The 11263-nt window shown below is 42.0% G+C and overlaps 1 protein-coding gene across 1 annotated transcript; it reads left to right on the top strand.

Moving 5' to 3' along the window:
• The first annotated feature begins 569 nt into the window (after nt 1-569).
• Nucleotides 570-10807, top strand: slc26a6l2 (solute carrier family 26 member 6, like 2). Its single transcript, XM_031839244.1, has 16 exons — nt 570-671; nt 1770-1880; nt 2284-2456; nt 2566-2730; nt 3053-3205; nt 3338-3420; nt 4604-4751; nt 6603-6716; nt 6806-6883; nt 6990-7085; nt 7570-7676; nt 7759-7828; nt 9504-9596; nt 9720-9824; nt 10161-10457; nt 10553-10807. The coding sequence occupies exons 1-16, from the start codon at nt 656-658 to the stop codon at nt 10712-10714; spliced, it is 1971 nt and encodes a 656-aa protein (XP_031695104.1). The 5' UTR covers nt 570-655; the 3' UTR covers nt 10715-10807.
• The last annotated feature ends 456 nt before the right edge of the window (nt 10808-11263 follow it).

Here is an 11263-nt window from a genome sequence, read left to right as displayed (position 1 = left end):
CATAGATATCACCATGAAACTTCACCACTTCATCACTCACATTAAGAGGATTATTTATTGTATTACAAGTCTTCTGAAATGTTATGTTTAAATATGTAAATGAGGCATCATGTAAAGGTAACTTTTGGTGAATTTAGGAGAAATCTACAGACGTAAACAGACAAAGAAGTGAAATAAACACCTGAATGTGTGTTTAAGATGCTTTCTTTCCACTAGTCAAACAACAACACTGAGTTTTATAAGCCGTCCACTTCACTTGTAGCCTGTATCCGTTAGTCAGCAGCAGCACACAGACAGGACAAGGCCAGCTGATAAAACTTGTAGCAGGTGTTTCAGTTCACAAGGCTCATTTCATCATATTTTAAATCTGGTATCATACCAGTTTCTTTTTTTTTTGTCTAAACTTAAAGAACAATATGTTTTCTAGGAATTAACACTCTTTAGAATATAATCATAATATTTAAAGGGACATTGTGTAATCAGTATGAACGTTGTGTACTCTGTACTAACATTCTGGGATGTCTGTTGCAGGTGTTCGGTGCCCAGACTGAAGCAGGCGGCGCTGAGCTGGATCCCCGTTCTCAGCTGGCTGCCTCGCTACTCCATCAGAGACAACGTCATCGGAGACCTGGTCTCTGGCTGCAGCGTGGGCATCATGCATCTGCCTCAGGGTTCGTATCAACGTATGAATGTGTGCAGTGGTTCATCACTTCATCCACATCACACCTCCCAAACTGTAAAAGGAATAGTTCAACGTCATGGGAATTGCACTTATTCTCCGTCCTTAGTACAAGATTTCAGGGTTAGCTTAGCTTAGCATAAAGACTGTAAACTAGCATGGCGTTGTCCAAATGTAACAAAATTCACCTACCAGCACCTCTAAAGCTCATTAATTAACATGTTATATCTAGTTATTATTAACATGTAATTATCTCTTAGCTTGACGCGTAGGCAACACCATCCTGTCAGATCAGCAGGCTAACATTCGGTTGGCTGGCTACTAAAGTTAGCTAACGTTGACTTGCAAATTGTTCAGCTACTGTACAATCCTACTTTTAGCTAATTTAAAGTTACTATGAGGAACTTTCATTTAATGTTGGTTCTGTTGGTAGAACATGAACATTTAATTAAAAAGTAACTTACACCTTGAAGTCCAAATCCAGCCAGGTAACAGGAGACCTGACTCTGAAACAGTGAGGCAAACACAGGCTCATCGACTAATTAAACACAGGTGTGGTAGAAAAACAGGCGGGAAAAATACAAAGGCAGGAAGTGAAACCAAACATGGACATGAGGAGAAAAACTTTCAAAATAAAACAAGAAACCACCATAAAACTCAAGATCACGACAAACCAACTGAACCGACTCAGAGGATGGTCCAAAAGTGGTTTTACTCCCTGTTTATGTCAAAATGATCATTGATACAGGTGGGTTCAATATGATCAGCTGGTTTTGGAGGACTGTGTGATGAAGCTCAGGAGGATGAGGCTAAAGCGGGTCGTCCTGTAACCACAAAGTCTGCAGTTCGATCCCAGGTTCCTCCCGTCTGCATGTCAAAGTGTCCAGGAGCAAGTTGCATGCTGGGCGAGTTGAATGCACAAGTCAAATTTATTTTTAAAGAGACAAAAAGGTGATATTAATTCAATAATGGGGATTTATTTGCTCCACTTGCTCCATTGCTCTCAAGCAAGAAAGTGTATTCCCCCAAAAAGTCTTTAAAACAGCCCAAATCTGAGTTAGTTTGTGACTTTGTTTCTTCTCTTCACCAGGCATGGCCTACGCCCTCCTGGCTTCCTTACGCCCGGTGTTCGGCCTTTACACCTCCTTGTACCCGGTGCTGGTCTACTTCATCTTCGGTACTTCCAGACACATCTCCATAGGTGAGACGAGAAAGTGTGTGTGAGAGTGGCAGTGATTAAACACATAATATAAACAAAGGTAGGTTGAATTCAGATGAGGACAGACTTTTTGTTGGTGAGATTAAGAACAAGGTGCACTTTCTGTTTTACTGTCCAATCTACGAGGACATAAGGGATGTAATGTTTGGTAAAGATTACTTCTATTCCGGAAAGGAACCTTTTTTGTCGCAGATTTTGTTTGCCAGACCTGAGAGAGAAGGCAGAATGTTTTGTAATTTAATGAAACTTAATGAAGTGTGTCCACTGCAGCTGTATTTTTGTCGTCTTATAAACCCATGAGGGTTGGGCACGTTATGTGCATGACATGTAAATAAAGATATCAATCCATCAAAGTAAAGCTGCTGGTGTTTGCGTGTGTGTTCAGGTACGTTTGCTGTGATCAGCATCATGGTTGGGAGTGTGACGGAGAGGCTGGCTCCAGATAGTAACTTCATCGTGAATGGCACTAACGAGACGGGAAGTGTTAACCTCGACACGCGGGATGAATCCAGAGTACGGATCGCGTGCTCCCTCACGGTGCTGGCGGGAATCTTTCAGGTGTGTTTTTTTCTATTTGAAACCAAATTTTAAAAAATGACTATCGAGGTACAGAACAAGCAACACGTCTCTACTTTTGATGACTCCCTCTCTCTCTTCCCGTTGTAAGATCCTGTTGGGTTTGGTGAGGTTTGGTTTCGTGGTCACTTACCTCTCTGAGCCGCTGGTTCGAGGCTACACCACGGGATCAGCGTGCCATGTGTGTGTGTCTCAGCTCAAGTACCTGTTTGGAGTCATGCCGGCTCGCTTCACTGGTCCTCTCTCCCTTATTTATGTGAGTATGTCATAATGCACATGCTGACGAGAGGTTGAAAAATGTAATTGCAATTGCTGGATTTGAACCAGTAGAGGGCAGTCGCTATGTATATTCAAAACACAATGTGTTGAATTTAAATACTTTGCACTAAAATGTCAACAACCCTACTAAATACACGTATGGTTTCAGCTGGAAAAAAAAGTGGTTTGAGGGTTTAGTTACTCTTTAAACTTGTTCTGGCTTCATTGCCTTCTACACTACATGTGGATTAACCTGATTTCCAACATCCCCCCCCTCCCCCTCTGCTCCGTCCTTCTCTCCTCCACTCGTCTCCTCACAGACTCTGGTGGATCTTTGCCGGTTGCTGCCGCAGACTAAAGTGCCGGAGCTGGTGGTCAGCCTGGTTGCCCTGTCTGTTCTCATTGTGGTCAAAGAAGTCAATGCCTGCTACAGACAGAAGCTGCCTCTCCCCATCCCCATAGAGATCATAGTGGTGAGTCCTCCACGAGTCCAGCATCTCGACCACAGTGATCAGCTTTTACAGCCAAAAACAGGGCTCTGCATGTGTTGAAAGTAATGACTCAACTCACATCCGGATACAACTTCCTTTATTTTCCCTCAATAGATCATAGCAGCAACAGTCATCACCCACTTCTGCGGACTAACGAGTAAATACAACGTTGATGTGGTTGGAGAGATTCCCAGCGGGTGAGTTAATCTTCTACAGTGTGTGTGAGAGATTCTTTCGTGGTTGTTGAGATATGTAGAGCAGTTGATAATACAAAGAAACACAGTCTGCAAAGAGTCACAGTGTGTGTTTGTGTGAGTGAGTTTCTGAAACGCTTCTGTTTCCATAAAAGTTCAAAAGTTCATCAGTGAACACAGTTCCCCCAAAGGCATAAAAAGAGAAGATACAATAACAGATTATTGTAATGTGCTGTATCCTATGAAGAAGCTACTCTGAGCTTCTCTTGTGTTCGCCAACAGCTTTTTTGGTAAAATATGATGGTTGAGTATTCTCTATTTGTATTGAATAAGTTAAAAAGGATGTTGTTAAAGGAGCAGTGTGTAGGATTTAGTGGCATCTAGCGGTAAGGTTGCAAATTGCAACCAATTGAACATCCGTCCGCTCACTACAGAGAACTACGGTGGCCTTCAGGTACCGTCAAAAACGTGAAATGCTTTCTCTAGAGCTAGTGTTTGGTTTGTCCGTTCTAGGGTGTTGTAGAAACATGGAGGTGTTCCTGTTTTGATGCCGGTAGATGTGGTAGGAACCATGCTGCAACCAGTGAACCCGGTGCTAAAGTGTGTTAAAGCTGCATTATCGCTAGTGTCCACCAGGGGGCGACTCCTCTGGTTGTATAGAAGTCTATGAGAAAATGACTCTACTTCTCTCTTGATTTATTACCTCAGTAAACATTGTAAACATGAGTTTATGGTCTCAATCTCTAGTTTCAAGTCTTCTTCAATACAGCATGATGTTCATTTAGTACATTATGGTCCATTTAGAGTCAAACAGACCATAAAGCAGGGGATGCTTTAGGGCGGGGCTACACGGTGATTGACAGGTCTCTACCAGAGATGTACACGGCGTCTCTACGTCACTCCTCCTCAGTCCAGATATGATCACTTCCTGTTCACTGGTTGCAAACAAGCAAACATAGCGATGGCCGTAATCCAAGATGGTGACGGACAAATCTCGGAACTCAAGGCTTCAAAACGGCAGTCCACAATCCAATGAGTGACAAATTCAAAAACAGAGAAACGGCAAGAGCTCCACATCTGCAGTGAATCCATTTTTTCCCCATTAATTACATTTGATCACCTGGTCACCTGATGGTGATAAAAGTGGTAAAAACCCGACTTGTTCCTCTCTCCTCTCCGGCTTCAGGCTCAAAGCCCCTCAAGCTCCGGACACCACGCTGTTTTCAGAGTTGATCGGCGATGCTTTTGCCATCGCCATAGTGGGCTACGCCATCAACATCTCTGTGGGCAAAACATTCGCCCTCAAACACGGCTACAAGGTGGACAGCAACCAGGTGAGGAACACACACACACACACACACACACACACACACACACACACACATTCTGGTACTCACAAGCAGCTGTGAGAGTTTTAGTTGGCGTCTCTGTTCCTGTCTGACTCACTGCTAACCGTGAAGAGTCAGATTCAGATTGTCCTGGATTAAGTTCGGTCAATGGATGCCAAAAACAGTTTGCCTTCCGAGAACAAAATTCAGACCAGAACTCTCCCGATACCACAATACTGTCCCATAGCCTCCAGATTCTACATGTGAATGTCAAATCTATGTTTGTGCAATTTAGAGAAAGGGAGTTTCTCCTGTTTCTTTCTACAAGTCATTTTAAAATCAATTTCTGAATTATCTTCTAACAGTAACGAGTGATATTTGATTGGCTAAACCTGTTCAGGAGTTGGCCATAGATCATTAAGCAAGTCCATCTCTAAACAGTTGAGTGTCTCACTGTGAACACCATCATGTGACTCCACACTACAGTCAGATAAATTCATGAAGTTCCAGTTAATATAATGTGCAGATTATCTGCACAACATAGCAACAAAGTTGTACTTTTGATAACTTTTTGTGCAACTGGCAGAAGTTAATGAGACGTGGTTGAGAAGCGTGAAAGGAGCACGTCTAAAGGGTACAACAGAAGCTTATTAATTCATTCTTTATGCCAAAACACTACCTGAGACTGAACCGACATCACGTCATGTCATTACTTTATTGGAAAGTAACATTAATGTTTCCCTGGAAATAAATACACACAAAAGGAAGAACCTCTAACACGCTGTGCCTTCGCCACAATTCTGCACATGTAGACATACGCAGCCCCCACAATCCAGGACCACACCCCCCAAAAAATTGTGATTGGGTTGCACTGAACCACATCACCCCTTCAGGTTTCTCAATGAAACCCGGAGAATATTAAAGGGTTCTTCGTAGTACCCAATATGTTGGTTCTTGTTAGCACCCTGAGGTCCCATCAACACTCAAAATTTTTAATACATATTTTCCTCTACATAAAAAAAAGAAAGAGTCTGAGCATGCTAAGTGGGCTTATTTTCCTTTGTCGGTGTTAGCACATAGTAAACAACAGTAAAGTAAGAGTTCATTATTTATACATATTTGATATTTGATGCCATGGCAAGAACTAAATCGGACTCATATGTGGATGGACGACGAAGTGGAGTTGCAGCTTAGCGTCAACAATATACGGCCATGCCCAAGATATCTCACAACAGAACAGTATCTCCAAGGAAGAGTTTCCTCAAGTCAATAGTATCGACTGACCTCAGGACCATCCGGTCAAAGTACCGAGGGACGGTTGACGCCTCGGGGAACACGGTAGAGCAGTGTTGTGCTTCGAGCTCGGTGAGCTGCCGTAAAGGAACGACTGGTTTTAACTCCAGGTCTGTTTGACTGATCTTTGCTGGTTGTTGTTGTTGCAGTGAATCCATCCGTTATGTTAAGAAGATAGTAACGTTACTACTCCACTAGTCGTTTTAGCAGTTACTGCAAAACTTCCCCTCAGTGAGTCTGTGACTGAAGTAGGTTTAGTTTATACTGAAGTTAACGCACTACGACGGCCGCAATGGAAACCATGCACTTAAAAAATGGCCGCCGTGTAGACCATTCTATTCTATTTCAATGTGCAAAACATTCCTGGAATTGACAAACTAACTACTAAAGACAATAGTGTTTTGGTACAAACTACATCAGTGTGTTGTTGCTGCTTTGAGTTTTAAAAATGCCATTTAAAAAAAAAAGGATCGTTAGTATTTGATTACAGAGTTTGAAGTGTTGTGTTTTATTCGGCTTGTGTGTAAAGTTGTGTGACATGTTGCATCCATCTTGCCGTTTCAGGAGCTGGTTGCTTTGGGTCTCAGTAACACCATCGGCGGCTTCTTTCAGTGTTACTCCGTGACGTCCTCTTTGTCTCGCAGCCTCGTCCAGGAGAGCACAGGAGGCAAGACACAGGTAAACACATGGACACAACCCGATTACATTTGATTCTCATGTTCAGCTTGAGGCCCATTTATTGTACAATAAGTGTGTGTTCGTTTCAGGTTGCGGGAGTGATTTCGTCCATCATCGTGCTCGTCACGGTTTTGAAAATAGGTTCTCTCTTTTCAGATCTCCCCAAGGTAACACTCTCCCTCCAGTAATGATCTCTCTCTCTGCGGAACATTTTTAATAACCGATAATGGCTGTGTGTCGATGCTAAAACGTCTGTGCGTTTGTGTTCCCAAGGCTGTCTTATCCACAATAGTGTTTGTGAATTTGAAAGGAATGTTCAAGCAGTTCACGGACGTGCCTCTGCTGTGGAAGACCAACAAGGTTGATCTGGTACGACCGTATCCTCCGATTATTATAACCATATCATTTAGTAAGTCAGAAAATCGTTTAGCATGTCAGAATCAAGCGTCAACATCTGGGAATGAAACAAATGAGGAAGTGCATAAAACTGCAGTTCCTCAAACGGCCACTTGAGGCTTCAAAAGCAAGTTAATCCCCATAGACCTCTATGTTAAAATGCCCAACTTTACAGCAGAAATTAACTTGTTTACATTTTGGTATGAAGCTAATTTCGTTGTTCAAGACAACTATACTTTAAACGAGGGAGTTATATAAAAATGTATCCCTCATTTATATTATATTAAGGATAAAAGTTCTGCACAATCGACTGCTGAATAACTGCCTTGAGTCAACGTCCACTTCTTATAGTCAATGACTAAAAGTAAAGATCAGTATGTGGTTTGTAACGCAGTGATTGTGTGAACCTTGCGTCTCTTTGAACCCGCTGACCCGCATTGTCCGTGCTGCCCTCTAGATGGTGTGGCTCGTCACCTTCAGCAGCACCATCCTGCTCAACCTGGACCTCGGTCTGGCCGTCTCCATCGGCTTCTCCATGCTCACCGTCATCTTCAGGACGCAACTGTAACTACACGCCACTAGTTGTTAACCATTGATGGAAACACAGGAGCTGCATTAATAATAATATGATTGTAATACTTTTCAGCCCCCGCTACTCTATCTTGGGCCACGTTTCGGGCACTGACCTGTATTTGGACACGGAAACCTACAAGGAGGTAAGAGTCACATTCATCCACACAGAGTTAAAGGGTCAGTTCACCCAAATGTACATATGTTCTCATGTACCACTTGTGGGATTCAGCCTCATACTAACCGTGTTCACGATCACATATTTTTATGCACATTTTGTATTATCGCTGTAGAACAGCCGAATGGAAACATCAAAAACTTTGATAAAACTTCCTCAATTGCTTGCTTGAAGTGTTTTTTGCCTTTGTCAAAAAGAATTGTTAAGCAGGATGATAAATGGTGATTTTAATAAAGAAATATCCAAAACAAAACGTAATTAGCAGGGGAGTCTAAAAATGAGTAACTGAAAATCCAACAAGGCAAAACAACATGAAATAGGACCAAGTGATCGGACATGTGCACAAGGGATATTAAAGGAACATAGCAGACAGAAGACAGGACTGTAAAACACAAGAAACTAATCAGACAGCAAGACACAGGTGTGCAGGCAGGAGGGAGGGCTGACAGCTGATTGGTGGAAGAAACACAAGAGAACAGACTAATACAAGACAGGTGATCACAGAACAAATGAGGAAAACCACAAAGACAGGAAGTCAAACTACCACAGGACACAGGAGGCAGGACATTTCAAAATAAAACAGAAAATAAACAAAATCAAAGTTCTTCTTAGTATAACTCATTCATACTGTTTGCCACATTCCAAAATGTTGCCAAAAAAAATCTGCTTGACAATTTAATTCAAACACGGCTGCAGTCTCAAGAAAAACAGGTTTGGACACAAACGTAGATAAGGGTTCAAAAGACAGAATGCTGAATCATGGGAAACAGGAGCGAGGTGAGTAAACAGGTAACAACTGACACACGGAGACTCAAGAACTAATTAACTAATGAAACACAGGTGTGGCAAAAAATCCATCTTGCCGTTGGACTTTAGTTTCAATTTAGTAGTTTGTCATTTTCTCTTTGAACTTTGTTTTGATAAGTTATCTATTAATAATAAAATGACTTTGGTTTATGACCAAATACCTGCAAAACTAATGATACTCATCAACCTTAGATATACTTTGTTATTTAGTGCTACTTAGCAAATGTTAGAAAGCATGCTAAGCTAAGATGCTGCACACGGTAAACATTGCACTTGCTTATCTATCTGCGTTAGCATGTTAGCATAGCATTAGGCTCACACTTCCTGTAGATGTCTAAATTAAAGTCTGTGTTAAACAAGCTGAATAGATTTTAACGTTTAGTTCTCTGATGTAAAACATGTTTTTTCTGCAATAATCCCAAATCTAATGGAAGAATCTCATTGGCTGTTTAGGGGACTATTGGGGCTAACTTCCTGTTTGAACTACGAAAATACAAAATGCCTGCAGCTCTTTATGCTGCAAGCTGCACAAACAAAACAAACTTCTATTCATTGTACTGTGGTTTGCAACAGAAATCTCAGAGTCAGACATCTTAAAAATGAGGCGAACATATCTGCATTATTATACATACAGCGGTGGGTAGATGAGACACTCTTGCATGAACCGAGCCTCCACAAGAACTCTCTGTGGATAGATTTCAGTCCAACTTTCCGTCATTAAGTGGAATAAAATAATCCAATCAGTGAAGCAATACCTGTGGGGGGTGCAAAGTGCAGATGAGAGCAGAACAGGGCGTGAGTCTCTGATCTCCTCTCCCCGTGATGTGTCCCCGCAGGCCAAAGAGATTCCAGGAATTAAAATCTTCCGTTCATCCGAGACCATCTACTACACGAATGCTGAGATGTACTTGGAGGCCCTGCAGGAGAAGGTGCGTTTGATTACAAGATAAGTAATCCCCTCTCTCTCTCTCTCTCTCTCTCTCTCTCTCTCTCTCTCTCTCACTCACTCACTCACTCACTCACTCACACGTGATGGGTTTTTTTTGTTTCAGAGTGGAATTGAAATCGGGAAGCTGCTGACGGCAAAGAAGAAACGAGACGCAAAGCTGAAGCGCCAACAAAAGAAGGAGAAATCTAAAAACAAGGCAAAGAAACAAGTATGTCGTTACATGTTCTTTCTCTTTTGTTGTTTCTATTGATATTGTTGTCATACTTCATATCTTGTAAAAACATCTTATCAATAATCTTTTACGTAGTCATATCTTAAGCACGTTCATTTTAATATTGTATAGGTGGAGGCTTCAAATAGGCCCAGTTGGCTTTTTGCCTCTTCCTGCACTCTGATCTGTTTGTTTTTATGTTATTGTTTAAATTGTGCAAAAATAAATGAACTAAACTGAACTATGACATCGCAAGAAACTTCACGTTACACAAATTATGGGTTTGATGAGAACTGATGAGTCAGATAGTTATTTCACCCCTTTCTCCGGCAGAGTAAAACAGAGAGCCAACTGTCAACGGTGACCGAGAGGAGAGTCTCCATTGGACAGAAGGCGGACATTGTCGTCTCAAGCTGGACGGAAACCTCCACGAACGAGCTCGACAAAGGCCGAGTAAACTGGGCCTACCAGCACGACACGGCCGCGTCAGACTCGGATTCGGACGCGGGTTGCCACGTGGACGGCAGCATCACCCAGGCATCGCCCCGAGCATCGGCCACGCACAGCGTCGTCCTGGACGTCTCCACCACCAGCTTCGTGGACATGGTTGCCGTGAAGACCTTGAAAAATGTTCGTGTCTCTTTTATTATATTCAACCGTCAGATGTTTGAATGAGTAAATGCAAGCAGACATCAAGTGGTATCTGTGCTTTTTGTTTTTAACAGATATTCAGGGACTTTGGAGAGATTGATCTGGACGTCTATCTAGCGGGATGCCAAGGTGAGCGGCACACCAGACCAAAAAAACAGACAAACGTCAAGGTCTCAGTCTCAGCGGCGCTTCGTTGTTCCATCGTGCAAAATATTTACTCAAATGAAGATTTTTAAATTCTCCTGTTTCTAAAACATCTAAAAAGAACCCGAATTGGTCGTCTTTGTAAAGTCCCTCGACATGTAAGTCGAGGGACTTTATGGCTTCACTACGACAATAAACTAAACTTTAGTCCAGACTGAAATATCTCAACAACTATTTAATGGATCGGCATGAAACGTGGTGCAAATATTCAAGTTCTAAACATTCTAATAACCAACTAGCAGGTCAAAGTTTTCACTCATGCTGAGAAATATCTCAGCATCTACCAGATGGAGTGACATTCATCGTTTTCCAACGACATGATGTTCTCCTGATGTTCCTCTTGGTAGTTTTTGGGTTACTAGGTTCTTCAGGATCCCTTAACTTTTACATATAGCGCCACCATACTTTTAGTCTCTGGACGAAAAACTATTTCAGGCGTCTTATTGTTTCCCCCGAAGTCAGACACGTCGACCAAAACAGAAATATTTTACTTTAAATGCTCTTCATACCATCTGTCATGCATGCTTCTTTTTTTTGCGGTCCAAATACATATATGTACATACTGTGTATATGTGTGTGTG

The sequence above is a fragment of the Anarrhichthys ocellatus genome, unplaced genomic scaffold (genome assembly GCF_004355925.1).
Source record: "Anarrhichthys ocellatus isolate YVR2014 unplaced genomic scaffold, GSC_Weel_1.0 scaffold1432, whole genome shotgun sequence".
In the NCBI taxonomy this organism is placed as follows: domain Eukaryota; kingdom Metazoa; phylum Chordata; class Actinopteri; order Perciformes; family Anarhichadidae; genus Anarrhichthys; species Anarrhichthys ocellatus.
Note: the sequence above shows the minus strand (reverse complement) of the source record. Positions and strands in the feature narration are given on the sequence as shown.